At 42.2% G+C, this 16,463-nt stretch overlaps 1 protein-coding gene across 1 annotated transcript in view; it reads right to left on the bottom strand.

The window, feature by feature from the left end:
- Nucleotides 1–15,075, bottom strand: part of LOC132226014 (cyclin-Y-like protein 1) — a 37,726-nt gene extending 22,651 nt beyond the window's left edge. The window contains exons 1-3 of the mRNA XM_059680917.1: nt 14,850–15,075; nt 11,822–11,896; nt 10,292–10,326 (exon numbers count right to left, since the gene is read on the bottom strand). Of these exons, the coding sequence (XP_059536900.1) occupies nt 10,292–10,326; nt 11,822–11,896; nt 14,850–15,075 (336 nt within the window). The remainder of the gene's footprint in view (nt 1–10,291; nt 10,327–11,821; nt 11,897–14,849) is intronic.
- Nucleotides 15,076–16,463: the final 1,388 nt, after the last annotated feature.

The following is a 16,463-nucleotide window of genomic DNA, read 5'->3' as shown; positions in this document are numbered from 1 at the left end:
TCGACCAGTCGCTATGATGTGCACTGACCACCAGGGGGCAGATGCTCCAACCAGTAGGTTAGCTTGGTGCTGGGGTCCGGCCAATTGGGACTGAGTGAGATGGGCCGGACATGCCCTGGAGCCCTCCTGCAGTCCATCTCTGGCTGGCCAACCTCCTGTGTCTCTCCCTGGCCTCAATCATGCACCAGTAGGGTCCCTCGGCCAGGCCTGAGCCCTCTCGCAATTCAGGACTCCTCGGAGGATGTCAGAGGGCTGGTTTTGGCCCAATCCCACAGGCCAGGCCAAGGGACCCCAATGGTGCACGAATTCGTGCACTGGGCCTCTAGTATTAACATAAAATAGCTTTCATCATGCTCTCATACTTTCCCATCAGTTTCCCCACAAACACACAAACAACAAGACAGGGAGAAAATCTAGTTGATATCTTTGAAAACACAGAGCATTTAAAAATTGCTAGTGAATAGTCAGAAATTTCTTTATCTATCTATATAAAAGGCTAATATGTTAAGTGTCCTTCCAACCTTCTGACTGGTCACTATGACAAGCACTGATCACCAGGGGGCAGACACTCAATGCAGGAGCTGCCATGATGCACATAGAGAAATGGCACCATGGACCTGGCACCCAGAAAGCAACACTCAGCTTCCCCAAAATGGGACACAGGCCCCGCCACCACCCTGGAGTGAAAGCCCATCAAATTGCAGCCAACACTGCTGAGATCCCATGGCGCAAAATGCAGCCCATAGCCCAGCCCAGCCTGGAAACGGTTGCTGTGGGTGCTAGGTAATGGTGTCACATAGCAATGCCCAGCTTCCTCTCCCTAGCGACTAGCCTCCTTGAAGTTCCAGGAACACAGGTGGAAACATTTTACACTTTAACCAAATGTCTGTGAAGCATTTTCCCATGCTTCATCTCATTTGATCCTCACAGAAGTCCTGGAGTAGGTACATAGGAGACTCAGTGGAATCCTTTTTTCTTTTCATTAGCTGGAAAATGGAGATTTAGAAAGCTTAGAAACTTGACGGGACTGAAAAGAAGTAAGAAATGGTGGACCTTGAAAATGACTTCAGGTTTGCACACTGCACAGAATATAGTCAAACACTGCTACAGTTAAATATTTTGTCCTTTGTTCTCCCTGCATGATCTACAATAATAATCAGCTTTGTGTTGATATTTACCACTGTGTTACTGTCAGTTACCTGAAAGAGAAGTTGGGGTGCTTCACTGGGCTGGAAAAAGTTTAGCTAAATCAGAATGCAGCTCTAATTAAGCAAGTTTATCTATCCTATATAATAAAGAGCTAATATGCAAATGGTCATCACACTCTTGCACCGGGGGACCTGAGGCCGGGCTGGGAAACCTGGAGCCGCACCCCCAGCTCTGGCGCTGGGGGACCTGAGGCCAGGCTGGGGGACCTGAGGCAGCGCCTCCTGCCCCGGCGCTGAGGTTGGGGGACCTGAGGCCATGCCCCCAACCCTGGAGCCGGGGCCAGGAGATCTGAGGCTGCGCCCCCCCACCCGGAAGGGCTTGATGGGGGACCTGAGGTTGTGCCCTCTGCCCAGTGCTGGGCTGGGGGAACTGAGGCTGCACCCTCCACCCTTGGGGCTTGACGGGGGTGGGGCTGGCTGGGTCTGGGTCTCACACGATTTCAAGGTGCACACTGGTGGGTGGGGAATGGACTCTGGGTCCCACAGCACACCCCAGATGGACAGGAGGGTGATTTTCATATACATTTTACTAATTTTCTTTCATCTCTGACACTTCTATTATAGAGAAAGGGCAAATAGCAATATTAAAATATTTCCTCTAATTAATTCCTTTTTAATGTGCATGATTTCATGCACCGGGCCACTAGTGTATCCTATCTAATAAAAGAAAAACATGGTAATTAGCCGTACGTCCGCTACCCTTCCCATTGGCTAATCAGGGTGATATGCAAATTAACTGCCAGCCAAGATGGCAGCTGGCAGCCAGGCAGCTTGAAGCGAACATGAGGCTTGCTTGCTTCAGTGACAGAGGACTCCAACGTTCCCCGCCTGCCGCTGCTGGCCTCTGAGCTTGCAGTTTGAAACACTGTTACAAATATAGAAGCTAAACAAAACCCCAGAAACCTGCTTTAAGCCAGCCGGGATCTCAGAGCTGGAGTTGAAATAGTGTTTCGATTATAGAACCCAAACAAACCAGATACCTGTTTTCAGCAGCGGAGGCCTAAGAGCTGGAGCCAAGCCTCAGAGCTAAAGCTGGCCCAGAATTTAAAAAAAAAGAAAAAAGTAGCGGTTGGGAGCTTCAGTCACCCACCAGTCTGAAAACAGCCCTCAGCCCCTCACCCAGACTGGCCAGGCACCCCAGTGGGGACCCCCACCCTGATCCAGGACACCCTTCAGGGCAAACCAGCCGGCCCCCACCCGTGCACCAGGCCTCTATCCTATATAGTAAAAGGGTAATATGCCTCCCAGCACCAGGATCAGCGGAGCCGTGAGGCCTCCCGGCACCGGGATCAGAGTGACAGGGGGCAGCGCCCAAATCCCCTGATTGCCCTGCGGCTCTGTGTGTGACAGGGTGCGGCGCCCCAACCCCCTGATTGGCCCTGCTCTGTGAGTGACAGGGGGTGGCGCCACTACCTCCCCATCGACCCTGCCTTGAGTGTGACAGGGGGCGGTGCCCCAACACCCCAATTGGCCCTACCCTGAGCGTGACTGAGGGTGGCATCACAACTTCCCAATCTGCCCTGCTCTGTGCATGACAGGGGGCGACTCCCCAACTCCCCAATCGGCCCTGCTCTGAGCCCGACCAGGGGCTGCACCTAGGGATTGGGCCTGCCCTCTGCCACCCGGCAGCAGGCCTAAGCCAGAAGGTTGTTATCTCCCAAGGGGTCCCAGACTGCGAGAGGGCACAGGCCGGGCTGAGGGACCCCCCCCTCCCCCCCGAGTCCACAAATTTTTGTGCACCGGGCCTCTAGTAAAATATAAAAGGCTAAATTGATTCACACATGAGCAATACATATAAAGCTCTCACTGGTGCCAATAGCATGTGTGTGTTTCAATCTGTCATTATTGATCATGAATTTGGTTGACACTTCTATTGTAGAGAAAGGGTAAATAGCGATATTAAACTATTTCTTCTAATTAATTTTCTTTCAATGTGCACGAATTCTTGCACAGGGCCACTAGTATTATATAAAACACCATTTTGTCTATTTCCGATGTTTTACTTCAAGGCCACTTATTCCTCATTAACCAAAAGTTCCAGATGGCATTTTTTTTTTTAAATCATTATTTGGGGGAACAAATTCTCCTTCAAGCCAGTAATGTCTTAACTGTAACTAAAACCCTGACATGTTCCTTAAGCTATGCAGTTAACACATAATTTACTTTTGGAATCTCAAAAGGACGAATACAGAATAAAATATGAAAACTCATTGATATACTTTATTTTAAACTAGAGGTCTGGTGCATGAAATTCTTGCACGGGGGATTGGTCCCTCAGCCTGGCCTCTAGTTAATTTTCTCTCACAATCCAGAACCCCTCAGGGGATGTCTGACTACCGGTTTAGAGGTTAGGAAAAAACCGTGTGAGAGAATAAACCAAAAATACAGAGGCCACTCCAGTGAGGTGGGTGCTGAGAAGCTAGGGTTAACTTTCTGCGTGAAGATTCGCCAGGCCAGGGAAGAGGGGAGGAAGGAATGAATGTGTGTGTGTGTGTGTGTGTGTGTGTGTGTGTGTGTGAGAGAGAGAGAGAGAGAGAGAGAGAGAGAGAGAGAGAGAGAATGAGAGAGAAAGAGACATCCCCCCACAAAGATTCCAGACTCTCTTGTTTTAAAGCACAAAACTTTGCTTTCCCCACATTTATTGCTTATCTAAACACAAACCATTGTGTACTTCAAGCAACATGTGTTAGGGAAGGAGAATGCAGCCTTCAAGCAAAGGGTGGGGGTGTCAGGAGTGAGTAACTTCTTTCATGCCCTCAGCTGAAGCTCCTCGGGGCCTGCCTCTTTGCAAATCCACGTTTATCTCTTGGCGCGTGGGAGGTTAGGGATCGCAGCATTATCCTGGGAGGGGAAGGTTATGGGGACTGCACCCATGGTACTCGCCCCAAGTTTCATTTCCTCACCCTCCTGGGTCGCTTTCCACCCCACCACTGATCCAGTTAATGGGGTCAGAGGTCTGCAGTTGGACACCTCCAGGCAGAGAGGGCACTGGGGGCCGGGTGGTCCAGTCCAAGGCCCCTGCATCCATGCTCCACCCCCACCAGCTTCTTGCCTGTGAGCAGCGGCTTGGGGTGTTCCACCCTACCGTGCACCAGACTCAATCCGACTGGGTGTAGGGAGAGATTGGGCGGCTCCGTGGCTAGCACCTTTGAGTTGCATGCCACTGAGAAGAAAAGAAAAGCCTCCCCAGAAAGAGGTTTTTCTTTTTTTAAAAAAAATATATATTTTATTGATTTTTCACAGAGAGGAAGGGAGAGAGACAGAGAGCCAGAAACATCGATGAGAGAGAAACATCGATCAGCTGCCTCCTGCACATCCCCCACTGGGGATGTGCCCGCAACCCAGGTACATGCCCCCGACCGGAATCGAACCTGGGACCCTTCAGTCCCCAGGCCCACGCTCCATCCACTGAGCCAAACCGGCTTTGGCAGAAAGAGGTTTTTCAAAAGCCTTCAGGGACCAGGAGGTTGGCTGGCTGGGGCCTTCCTTCCCCCAGCTGCTGGAAGCTGGCCCCACTCCCTGCCTGCACCCTCCTTGGCCTGGTGCTGCCCACATCCGGTGCCACCCACCACAGGTTCCCCATTCCCCCCTGGGCAATCAGCGCCTGCTAGCCAGGGGGAGGGACTGGGAGGTTGGCCAGCAGGCCCGGATCAGGCGATTGGGTGGTCAGTGTGCGTCATAGTAACTGGTCATTCTGGTCGTTCGGTTGTTCCGCCGTAACGGTTGCTTAGGCTTTTATATATCTAGATGAGACATTATCAACTATACAGGTGTAATATGGCATGTAATACAGCATAATAACTTCAATTATGACCAAAGCCTATAAAAAGGGGAGTAAAAAGAACAGGAAAAAAAATGCACCAAAATATAGACTAGTTGGTAAAGCTTTGGGTGATATTTGCTCCCATTTTCCTCTATTTAAAATTTTTTTCCATTATAGTGGTTTGCATTTGAAAATATTAGTGCTAAAACATTGAAAATTTTTTATTAGACATGGGCTCACAGCTCTATGAGGGTTCATTTAGTAGATCAAAAAGGTGCAATCTACTGGCTAGATACAACGAAAGAAACACTGAACACTTCACCATCACTCCAGTATCAAATATCTGTGGGTCACAACCCCTTTGGGGGTCGAATGACCTTTTCACAGGGATTGCCTAAGACCATCGGAAAACACATATATAATTACATACTGTTTTTGTGATTAATCACTATCCTTTAATTATGTTCAATTTGTAACAATGAAAATACATCCTGCATATCAGATATTTACATTACGATTCATAACAGTAACAAAATTACAGTTATGAAGTAGCAACGAAAATAATTTTATGGTTGGGGGTCACCACAACATGAGGAACTGTATTAAAGGGTCGTGGCATTAGGAAGGTTGAGAACCACTGCACTAGAGCAGCAGTCATCAACCTTTCGGACCTCACAGACCACCAGTGGTCCGCAGACCACCAGTTGGCGACTGCTGCACTAGGTCCGAAAGGTTGGCGACCACTGGTTTAAGGAAACCTTTGGAGCAGCGGTTGCCAACCAGCGGTCTGTGGACCACTGGTGGTCTGTGGAATCTGAAAGGGTGGCAACCGCTGCACTAGACGGTGGCAGAATTAAGCTTACTAGCAAAGTCTGGATACACTGGCTGCCAGAATGTTACTTTCCTTTCACCTTGCTTGAAAATTTTAAATAATTGTTCTTTATGGTTGAAACTTTACTATTGCTGACCTCCAACCTTCATAAACTACACTTACAAATATCAAGATAAAAAACGCAAATATAAAAAAGTTAAAAAGCTAAAATAATATTGACAATTTATTTAATTGGTATAAGGTATTTCAATTGGTCACTAGACAGGAACAAAAATCCCACTGTATCTTCAATTCATTCAGTACAAATTGCCGAATAGATGGACTTTCATTTTATAATCTTTGCAAGGAAGGGAAGGGGTTCCTTAGACTTAAAGTTTAATAGCAAAGACTGGGAAAATAACCATACCTAGAAGTCTAATAAATGACAACCCAAACCTTACTATCCAGTCAAGTACTCACTGAAGTCCTGCCCTCACCAATTGTGCCTACTGTCTCACCTTAACCCATCCACAACTAAAGCTGAAGTGTACTGTTTTCTCTCGACTTTTTCACAAGACAAGTTTGGGATATTCAGAACTAATGACTTTTAATTAACTTAAAAATTTCTAACACTTTATGCATTAATGAAAATTGCTCCATCTATGTTGCACACAAATTGCACAGTATGGCAAAATTGATGGTTTAAAGAGAATTCTGAATCAAGATTTTAGTAGAAAAGTGTAGTATGCTAGCTATAGGTATAACCAAAAATAATGATCTGAATTAATGTTATTAATTTCATTGAATTAAAACTTTATTTTTTAATTAAATTTATTGGGGTGACATTGGTCAACATGAACGTATAGGTTTCAGGTTGAATTAAAACTTTGAACTTTGACTTACACTTTAATGATAGGTTCTAAGTTTGAGTTAGAACCTGTAAGTTTGAGATTTGTGAACTGACCACAAATCTATTTCCTTTTAGAGCTATGTCATTAGAATTAAAGGCATAAAAGGAGCTATACACAGGATAAGGTAAACAGATGATTTTTAATGTTTGAAAGTTGAAGACTACATAAATGAGTGGCAACTGACATGGCAGAAGAAAGGAGAGGAAGCACAGCTTGGTGCCTACAGAGAGCGGCTGGGAAAGGAGTCAGAAAGCCTTAAAGAACCCAAGGCAGGCTCAGAATTGGGCCCCCAAATTCTTGCAACGAAGCCCTGTCAGTTAAATAGTTCTGTTCACTCCTAGCACTTCCAGTTAGAGATCAAAGGCAGCCAGAGACTACCACACATCTGAGAGAAGCCAACCAGTAAGAGAGATGGAAACAGAATGGCTATTATCAACAAGACAGGTAATAACAAATGTTGGAGAGGATGTGGAGAGAAAGAAACCCCCGTTCACCGCTGATAGGAATAAAACTGCCATTATGGAAAACAGTATGGAGTTTCCTCAAAAAATTAAGAACAGAGTTACCATATGACCCAGCAACCCCTCTTCTGAGTATCTACCTCAAAACTTTAAAAACATTAATTTGCAATGATATATGCACCCCTATGTTCCTTGCAGCATTATTCATGGTGGGCAAGACACAGAAACAATCCAAGTGTCCTTCAATAAGTGAATGGATAAAGAAGTGGTACATGGAATACTACTCAGTCATAAGAAAAGATGAAGTTCTGCCATTTATGACACCATGGATATTATTATGGTAAGCGAAGTCAGTCAGAAAAAGCTAAGAACCATATTATTTCACTCATATGTGGGATATAAAACTAAAACTTATGGACACAGACAACCTTATGGTTGTTACCAGAGGGAAGAGGTGGGGGAGGGAGGTAGTAAAAGGTAAAGGGGTCCAAACATATGGTGAAGGGAGATGATGTGACTTTGGGTGGTGGGCACACAGTGCCATATATCAATCAGGTAACATAGAAATGTACACTTGAAACCTACATAATCTTATTAACCAATGCCCCAATGAATTCAATTTTAAAAAATCTGAACTCATAAAAAAGTTGAAAACATTTCCTAAAATCTCCATGCTAAGAACATCACATTTTTTAGAGATTACTTAATAGAGCAACTTAGACTCTATGGTATCAGCAAATGAGTTGTCCTGAATAAAATAAAACTACTATATATGAAAAAAATTAATGGGAATGATACCATTCAGAAGTAAATAAAAACTTAAAAAAATAATCTTTAACCTCAGAAAGGCAAAAAATTGTATTGGTAAAGAACAAAATGCTATAAAAAAAAGAATGACAGGATATAAGAGAACACTATAAATTAAAAATAAGATAAACAAAACAAAGAATGATAAAAGGATTGGAACATAGAGTCAAGGAAATCGCCAAAGTAGAAAAAGACAAAATGAAAAATAAGAGGGAAAAAATTTAGAGATTCTTGTAGGAATACTGCCCTAAGAGTTCCAAATTTCCAAGTAATGGGGATAACTAGAAACAAGAAGGAATAAAGAATAATATAAAAGAAACAAAAATTCCCACCCTCACTGGTGTTGTTCAGTGGTGAGAGCATCCGCTCAGCACCAAAGGGTCATGGGCTCAATTCTCAGTCAAGGGGCACGTACCTGGGTTGCAAGTTCAATCCCTGGCCTTGGTCAGGGAGCGTGAGGGAGGCAACCAATCGATGTCTCTTTCACATCGATGTTTCTCTCTCTCTGTCTCTCTCTCTCTCCTTCCCTCCCTCCCTCCCTCTCTCTCTTCCACTCTCTAAAAATCAATGGAAAAAATATCCTTGAGTGTGAGTTAACAATAAAAATTTCCCCGAAAGTAGGCAAGACCTGCAGTCTTGATGACCACAATAAAATGAAAAGGTACATACCAAATCACATTATAATATTTCAGAATCCCAGGAAGAGAGAAGGTTCTAAAAGTGTCCAGAGAATAAAGGGATGAGGGAAATTACCAAAATTGGTTAATATACAACATATCATACAATGACTTTGTCTCCAGAAAATAATAGAAACATCTTTAGAACTGTAAAAATTAATTTCAACCTAGAACTCTGTACTTTATTAAATAGAAGGCATTTCAGAGAGGCTAGATAGATCTCTAGAATATGTCTGCCCATGTATCCTTTCCCAGGGAACAGTGCTCCAGTAAAACAAGGGAGTATAACAAGACAGAGGAAAATATACAACCTAGGACAGGGATTTTCAACCAGTGTACCACATGGCACACTGGTGTGCCACAAGAATTTTTAAAACATGCAATACCTGACTAGACAGGGGCACTGACCTCTTTTCCTTTAGATTGTCAAATAATAAAATGACAATAGAAAACACAACAACAGATGTCCTGTGTGAATGAATCAAAATTACACCTGTTATTTTTTGTCAGATCAGCAAACAATATATATTTTGGTGAGCTGCAGAATTTTAGTAATTACTTTATATATGCCATGAGATGAAAAAGGTTGAAAATCACTGATCTAAGACATAGGGGATCCAACACAAGAGAACACTTATGTGAAATCCTAGATGACCTTAAAGAAATAGGCCAGCAAAACAGGAACAGAACAGGCCCAGGGAAAACAAGTCTAAAGTAGAATAGATAACAAAGGCTGGGGGAGACGGCTTCCACTAGAACATGGAACAAATGTGTTCAGTAAATGGAAAATATTTTTGACAAAACTGTGACAAATGTTACAGCATTTTCTGGGGGGAAAAACTATTAGCAAACAGAAAGTGAATATAGTAAAAAAATTAATTCCACACACACACACACAAATGAGGACTTATTAGGTATTATGTTAATGTACCATAAAAGTAGTGTTTCTGTCTGACAGTTATCTTTTCAGCCAAATTACTAGATAATTAGGTACAAAATATATTATTTTTGAAAAATGGGAGACCAGCCTACTTGCTGCATTTGGCTGTGTGAGATCATGTTGACTAGGAAGAAAGGGGTGGATTATCCGGGAGAAGTGTAGAAGTGCTCAAATTTCAGTAATATTTGAGAAAAAAAATGAAGGGTATACAAGAAAGAGACATAGCCAGAGAACTCTATGGCTCAGCAGTAAAAAATAGTCATAATAATGTAAACATTGATTCTGATTTAATAAAAACCATGATACATGTTGAGGGGACAAAGGGAGGGAAATAAGGCTTTGCCAGAGTGAGAGAGTTAGCTTGCAGCTGCTATGACAATGAGTCAATAGACAGTGTTAAAATTGACTTAGCTATTTTATTATTTATTTTGTTAAAAAACAAGATTAAAAATTAAGGTAGATCTTTATACCATAACCATTTACTGATATTTAATGTAAAGTCAGAATGTCCTTAAAAAATGGACATTACTAAGCCAAAAACTTTCCTGAATATGTAAGTTTAATAATTAAGATAACAGAAGAGATTTAGAAAATCTACCCAAAAAGGTGTATGCTAATGATATTAGGTCCATTATATATTTTTAAAAACCATGGCAGACAATTTTTAATTCAAATAATTAATTTCTTACTTAACTTTTCAACTGTTTACTTACATGGTATGAATAGTTCTTCTTCTTCTTTTCTCCCACTAAGAATAAAAAAAAATTAACTGATCAATTATGATACAAATACCATAGGAAAACAAAAGTTTGTATGTTGAAAGACTACCAACATACGAAATATCACAAAATTTTATTCCATTTTTTAAAATAATTTTTAACAAAGTTTATAATTTAAATCACCTGGCAAGATGAGTCCCATGAAGTAAAATCTTAAAACTTATACTTTTCTGACCTAACAAAAAATATTCTATATTAGGTACAAATAAAAGTCTCTTCATGTACAAAAGAAAAGGGCAAAGCAAATTAGGCCAGTGAGAAACTTAGCTAATAAAGAAGTTTAACTGCACAAGCTTTTGAACCACTACTCAATTGCAGTTTCTAATTCTACATTTATACCCACTCTACTTGAATCATCAGGATCTAACAGTTGAGAGCTCTAAGAACCTGCCAGGCACCTGGAAGCATCCTCAACCACTGATTGGTAATCAACTAGGATATTTTACTAAGAAAATATGAATGGAGGGCATGTGCCGGGGGGTAGGGGAGACTGGGGGGAAGTCCATGGGGGGAAAAAGAAGACATATCTACTACTATTTGTAATATTTTAAACAATAAATAAAATAAAGTAAAATAAAATAAAATAAAATAAAGGAAAAAATAAAAATATGAATGGGTCTTTACTCAATTGCAAAGTAACTGATCTAATTTAAATTTTACAATGATGTGGCTAACCTAACTAAACATATGTACAACGCACAAAATCATTTTTCTCTAACAAAGATCAGAAGAAAAATAAAAGCTCCAAAGAGGGTCTTGGGCTGGACTCTGTTTCCTACACTGCCTCCTTTATTATGCAGGACGGCATCATAGGCACACATTCCTTAGGACTGAAGATAGGGGCACGGGATAGCTTCTCCATTACTGGCTCACCCTCTCTCTACACGTGAGCAGAACCATGACTCTGGAAGAAACTGAGAAATACAGCAATCCTAACCAAAAATGATCAGCTTCAGACAGTCAAAATGCACACATGCCATGAAAACAAGTGTTAAAACCCCATTTTTTATTGTGCTGCATGGCTTCAAATAAAATGGAACCGCCATTTCTTGTACTTCTGCTTTCATAATCAACTGGAAGATTTGACTATATATGCCTTTTTAAGCAAGTAAACTCGACTGAACATAACATTAAGGAAAATAAGCAGGCAAGCAGAAGTGTCAAAATCCTATACTGGTTCTTATCCTAACACAAACAGGACAGAGGAAATTGGCAGAGTTGCACATGCTGGTGCTAAGCTCCTGGGGACCCTATAGGGCTCTGTTCCTCTGATGCACCCTGGCAGCATGACATAGAATGAGAGAGTTTGAATAGCTTAAGGGTTCTAGATGTGAGACAGGATCACTTGGTTGAGTGTTATGTAAAATAAAGCCAAAATCACAAAGTCAATCCTCATATATAAACAGCAGATATTTTTGATTTCTTCAAATAAAAACCTGTGACCTACATCCTATCTTGACTTACCATCCATTTGAGATTTCTTCAGGAAAATTGTGCTTGCCTTTGGATGGTCAGAAGGGATTAATTCTAAAACCAACTCTATATAGGAAGAAGAGAAAAAAACATACTAATTTAGTTGAGTAGAAAATACATAATTTTAAAAATAGCTACACATCACTTTTAATCACTTATAACAGTGTTGGGAAGAGATTTTTTAAGTAATGGTAACAAGCCAATTTTAGTAAAGGCAACAATATAAAAATTCTACTGGGAAAACTCAAAATTGTAGAATCTTTCCATATATGTGGAATAAAACCAGGCTATGTTTTAGACTTTTTTAAACTTGTACCTAAGTAATCTCTGAACTATATATGTGTTTTCCACCTTCTACTTTATCAATTAGAAATACAGTCACTCTCTTTTATTTTGATATTACTAGCACATTCCAGAAAGTGTCAAGAAGCAAGTTATGCTATGGCCAATTAATGTCAGATACCTGCTAGTATGTCAAATATGCCCTAATCACGTGAGCTGTTCTTGGCAAATGTTCTTTACACATTTAGGTTAATTCTAACTCCATTAAAAAAAATGAACGTATTTAGTTAGTTGCAGCTTACATGGGGCTATTCATTACGGCACATTTAAAAGGATAGCATAAAAGCTCAATGCTCTACTCTACTTTCATGGTAGTGACTTTTTATACTTTCATCAAAGTGATTTTTAAATTCTGCCTTCAATTTCGAAAGCTAAAGTTTCACTTCTTCCTTCCATGCCCCACGATTAATTTGAGACTTCAATAAGAATACGTCTGGACCTGACCCTAGGGCTGCTTGTACAAATGAAATGCGCTGTAACTATGTAAAGGTAGGTCTGCCTGCAGTCCACCTTGCATCAAGGTGAGACAATCTTTTATTTTGGCAGGAATACAAAACTACTACTTTTAAATTGTAATAATATAAAGTTTTTTCACACATCAACAAAAATGCAATTGGCACATCTATCACCCCCCCGTCGGCCTCTTCTGTCCAGCAGCTGTGTTACACAGTCATTTCACGTCTGTAGGTATCGATTTCTCCATCAGCAATAGAGGGAGAATATTCATGAGGCTTTATTTGCAGTTAGAAGGGCCAAATGAGATATACATGTAAGAGAGTTGTAAATCTTGAAAGAATGACATAACGGTCCTAATTTGGTCTCTCATCCAACACGACTCATCTACCAACTGTTTGTAAACTCACTCAGACAGAGGCTCACCTCACAGCACACGCAGAGCAAGCAGAAGGTTTCACAGGTAATCGCTTGCTTTGTGTTTAAAGGTGCACAATATGGAGTCTTAACTCCTAAGATTTTATGTTACAAATTAAAGCCTAAATTTATGCTCCTAATTTGTTCATTTTTCCCCCCACAATACTTGAGTATGCTGAAAAGGGAGTACTTTTCAGTTAGAAAGCCATGTGCACCCAGGGGAATCCACCGGCTACTTTTAAAGAATTTAAAAGCTCAACTAAAGTTTAAATAGAATAAGAGCTAATAATACATTTCCTCTATGAAATAATGGGGTTTTAACATCTTTGTGAAAGTATATTTTCTACTTAAAAAAACACAGTCTTGCCCTAGCTGGAGCAGCTCAGTGGTTAGAGGATCGGCCTGGGCACCAGAGGGTTGAGGGTTTGATTCCCAGTCAAGGGCATGTACCTGGGTTACAGGTTCATTCCCAGGCCCTGGAGTGGGGTGTGTGCAGTAGGCAACCAATCAATATGTCTCAAATCAATGTTTCTCTCTCTCTCTTTACCCCCCCTTCCACCCTCTCTAAATATCAATGGAAAAAATATCCTCCAGTGAGGATTAACACAAAACAAAACAGAACAAAACAAAACAAAACAAAACAAAAGCAACACAGTCTTTGTTAGCTACGTTGTTACCCAGAATTATTTTAAACCAATTATTTCCTATTTTCTTTCTCTCTCCTTCCTCTTCTCCACTCCCCACCCCCACCACCACCCCTTTAGGCATCTGGTCTTTAGAACCTTTACCTCAACAGTCTTACAGTTAAACAGGCATCTGCTGGCAGGAGGGGAGAGGATGGAGGGGGAGCCATGGAGACAAATATTCGTGTGCACAATATGGTGTCTTAACCCCCAAAACTTTATGTTACAAATTAAAGTCTAGAGTTATGCGTTCTTCTCTTTTGATACCTGTGACCAGCACTTTTGTGAGCCACCCCACCACTCCTTTAGAACAAATAATATGAAAGTGAAGTCTGTTAGGTCAGTGAAGTAAGACTGAAGACATATTTGTGTCAAAGTAGATATATTAATCAGAACTATGTGGGTTCTCCTTCGTGTAAAAAATAAACATGCAAAAACCGATTCTCTGCAGCACTGGCAGTAACATTTCACATCATGCAGGTCCTTCTCCCGCCATTTCCTTCTGTGTTCAAATTATAGTTGGAAGGAATTAAAGCAGCTTCTATCCAGGCAACTGAAAACAGCTTACTTAAAAACACCGTATAGGTTCTATGTTGGTTATCTGCTTTGAATTTAAATTAAAAAACCCTAAAATCTTTGCAGCTGAACTGTCCCGAACATCAATTATCTTAAGAGGTGGGAGCAAGGGTATCACCAGGCCTTACCTGGCTCCTTCACTTAAGTGCCACATGGATAGGTAAGGACAGGGAGATGATGGATACTCTGAGGTTGAGGTATTAAGTTTTCATTGAGAAAAAGAAGAAAATACACCCAGAAGTCTTCATAGAGTCCCAGGAGACACTAAACAGAGCCATGCACGAACAGGAAGAAGGGCCACTGACTGGAGTGTCTCAGGCTGAGTTGGGAACGGAAGAAAGAACCAGGGGTTTGGGTAGTGAAAAGGGAAAGAAACTGGCCAGACATGACCAGAAAAGAATAAGGGGCGGGGATGCCAAGAAGAGCCAGCTCTTGGAAACCAGCTCCAGGCAAGGAGGAGCCTGATGGTGGCTCCCTTCTCCGAAATCCTGGGGTCAGGGGAGGCCAGAGGTACGCCTGAGAGCATCAAACACCTGCCAGCTCCTTACCTTTGGGCATTTCCAGGTCACCGAGGCACAGCACAGGGTGGCCCTCGCAGGCTTGGGAATCCCACTCGGCAGGTTCCAGGGCAGTTGGAGCTGGTGGTGCTGCCACCGAGTTCCTGGCGCCCGCCACACAGACACCAGACCCATCACCCCGATTCACCCACCCAGAGTGCTGGCTCAGCCTGGGGCTGCGGTTGGACTTCAGGCAGCAGGTCAGTTTGTTCCCCATGAGGATCTTCCCCTCCTGGCTGCTGCCACCGCCTTCGCTCAGCAGTCCCCTCCACCCCCGCCCGACCACGCCCCACCGGTGTCAGCTGCTACTGCCTCCACTGAGTTGACTGGCCCGTGAGGATGGTAAGCAGCCTGACTTATTTAAAAGGTGTGGTGCTCAGACCACTGCTGAGAATCACAACCACTTCAAGAGGAGAGCACAGCCAAAGCTGCTCCTCCCACAGTTGCCTCTCAACTGAAGGCAGTTCTCCTGGCTGGCACCAGCCAACCAGCACACATTCTGTGGTCACCTGATTACAAGGGACCAATGGTGCCCAGAGTTCCCTCCACCCACCTTACAGAAAAGGCCCTGCAGCCACTCCACCCCCTCCCCTTGCCAAGCGCACACCTTGACCCAGTCTTGGGTTCCATCCATAATTTCCTAAACATAGTCAAATGTTATCAGGAGAACAGGAAAGCTACAGATGCCATTGCCTATGGCAACTGGGTGGAGGAGTGAATAGGAAGTGAGAAAGTGAAGAAAGCAACTAAGAGCTTCTCTTTCCAAGTGTCTGGCTGAGCAGAGAGATGTGGTCGTAGAAGGAAATACTGTTAGGGTTTTTTACTTTTAAGATGAAAAAATATGAGTACACTTATATGTTAAAGGTAAGAGTCAATGGAGAAAAAAAGTCTGAAGAGAAGAGAGCATGATCAGAACAAGGCCCCCAAATAAGCAGAAGTGGATGCCTCCTGAGCAAGGATAGATTAGCTTTGGAACAACAGAAAAACAAGGAGGGAGAAGAACATGACCAGAGACACATTTCTGGTAGAGGAGAGATTTAGGGAGACCTTATTTGATGACCTCTATTATTCTTTATTTTAATATATGGAAAGCATGTGGCTGGTATGGCTCAGTGGTTGAGTGTTGACCTATGAACCAGGATGTCACAGTTCAATTCCCAGTCAGGGCACATGCCTGGATTGCAAGCTCAATTCTCAGTAGGGGACATGAAGGAGGTCGATCGATGATTCGCTCTTATCATTGATGTTTCTATCTCTCTCTCCCTTTCCCTTCCTCTCTGAAATCAATAAAAATATATTTAAATATATATATATATATATATATATATATATATATATATATATATATACACACACACACACACACACACACACACACACACACACACTACTCTGGGAAGGAGAGGATAATGTGAAGAGAAGTATACACTTCAGAAAACCTCAAAACACTTAATGAAAACCAAATATCTTTCCTCAAAGGTGGGTAGGTTGAAAAGACATTTGAACCAAAACCAAGGAGCTCTACTATAAATAAGTATGTCACAAAAGTAGAAGAGAAGGCTAATTATTTCTCCCAAATAGTTCCCAAATTTGTTAACATGATCA

The sequence above is a fragment of the Myotis daubentonii genome, chromosome 1 (genome assembly GCF_963259705.1).
Source record: "Myotis daubentonii chromosome 1, mMyoDau2.1, whole genome shotgun sequence".
Classification (NCBI taxonomy): domain Eukaryota; kingdom Metazoa; phylum Chordata; class Mammalia; order Chiroptera; family Vespertilionidae; genus Myotis; species Myotis daubentonii.
Note: the sequence above shows the minus strand (reverse complement) of the source record. Positions and strands in the feature narration are given on the sequence as shown.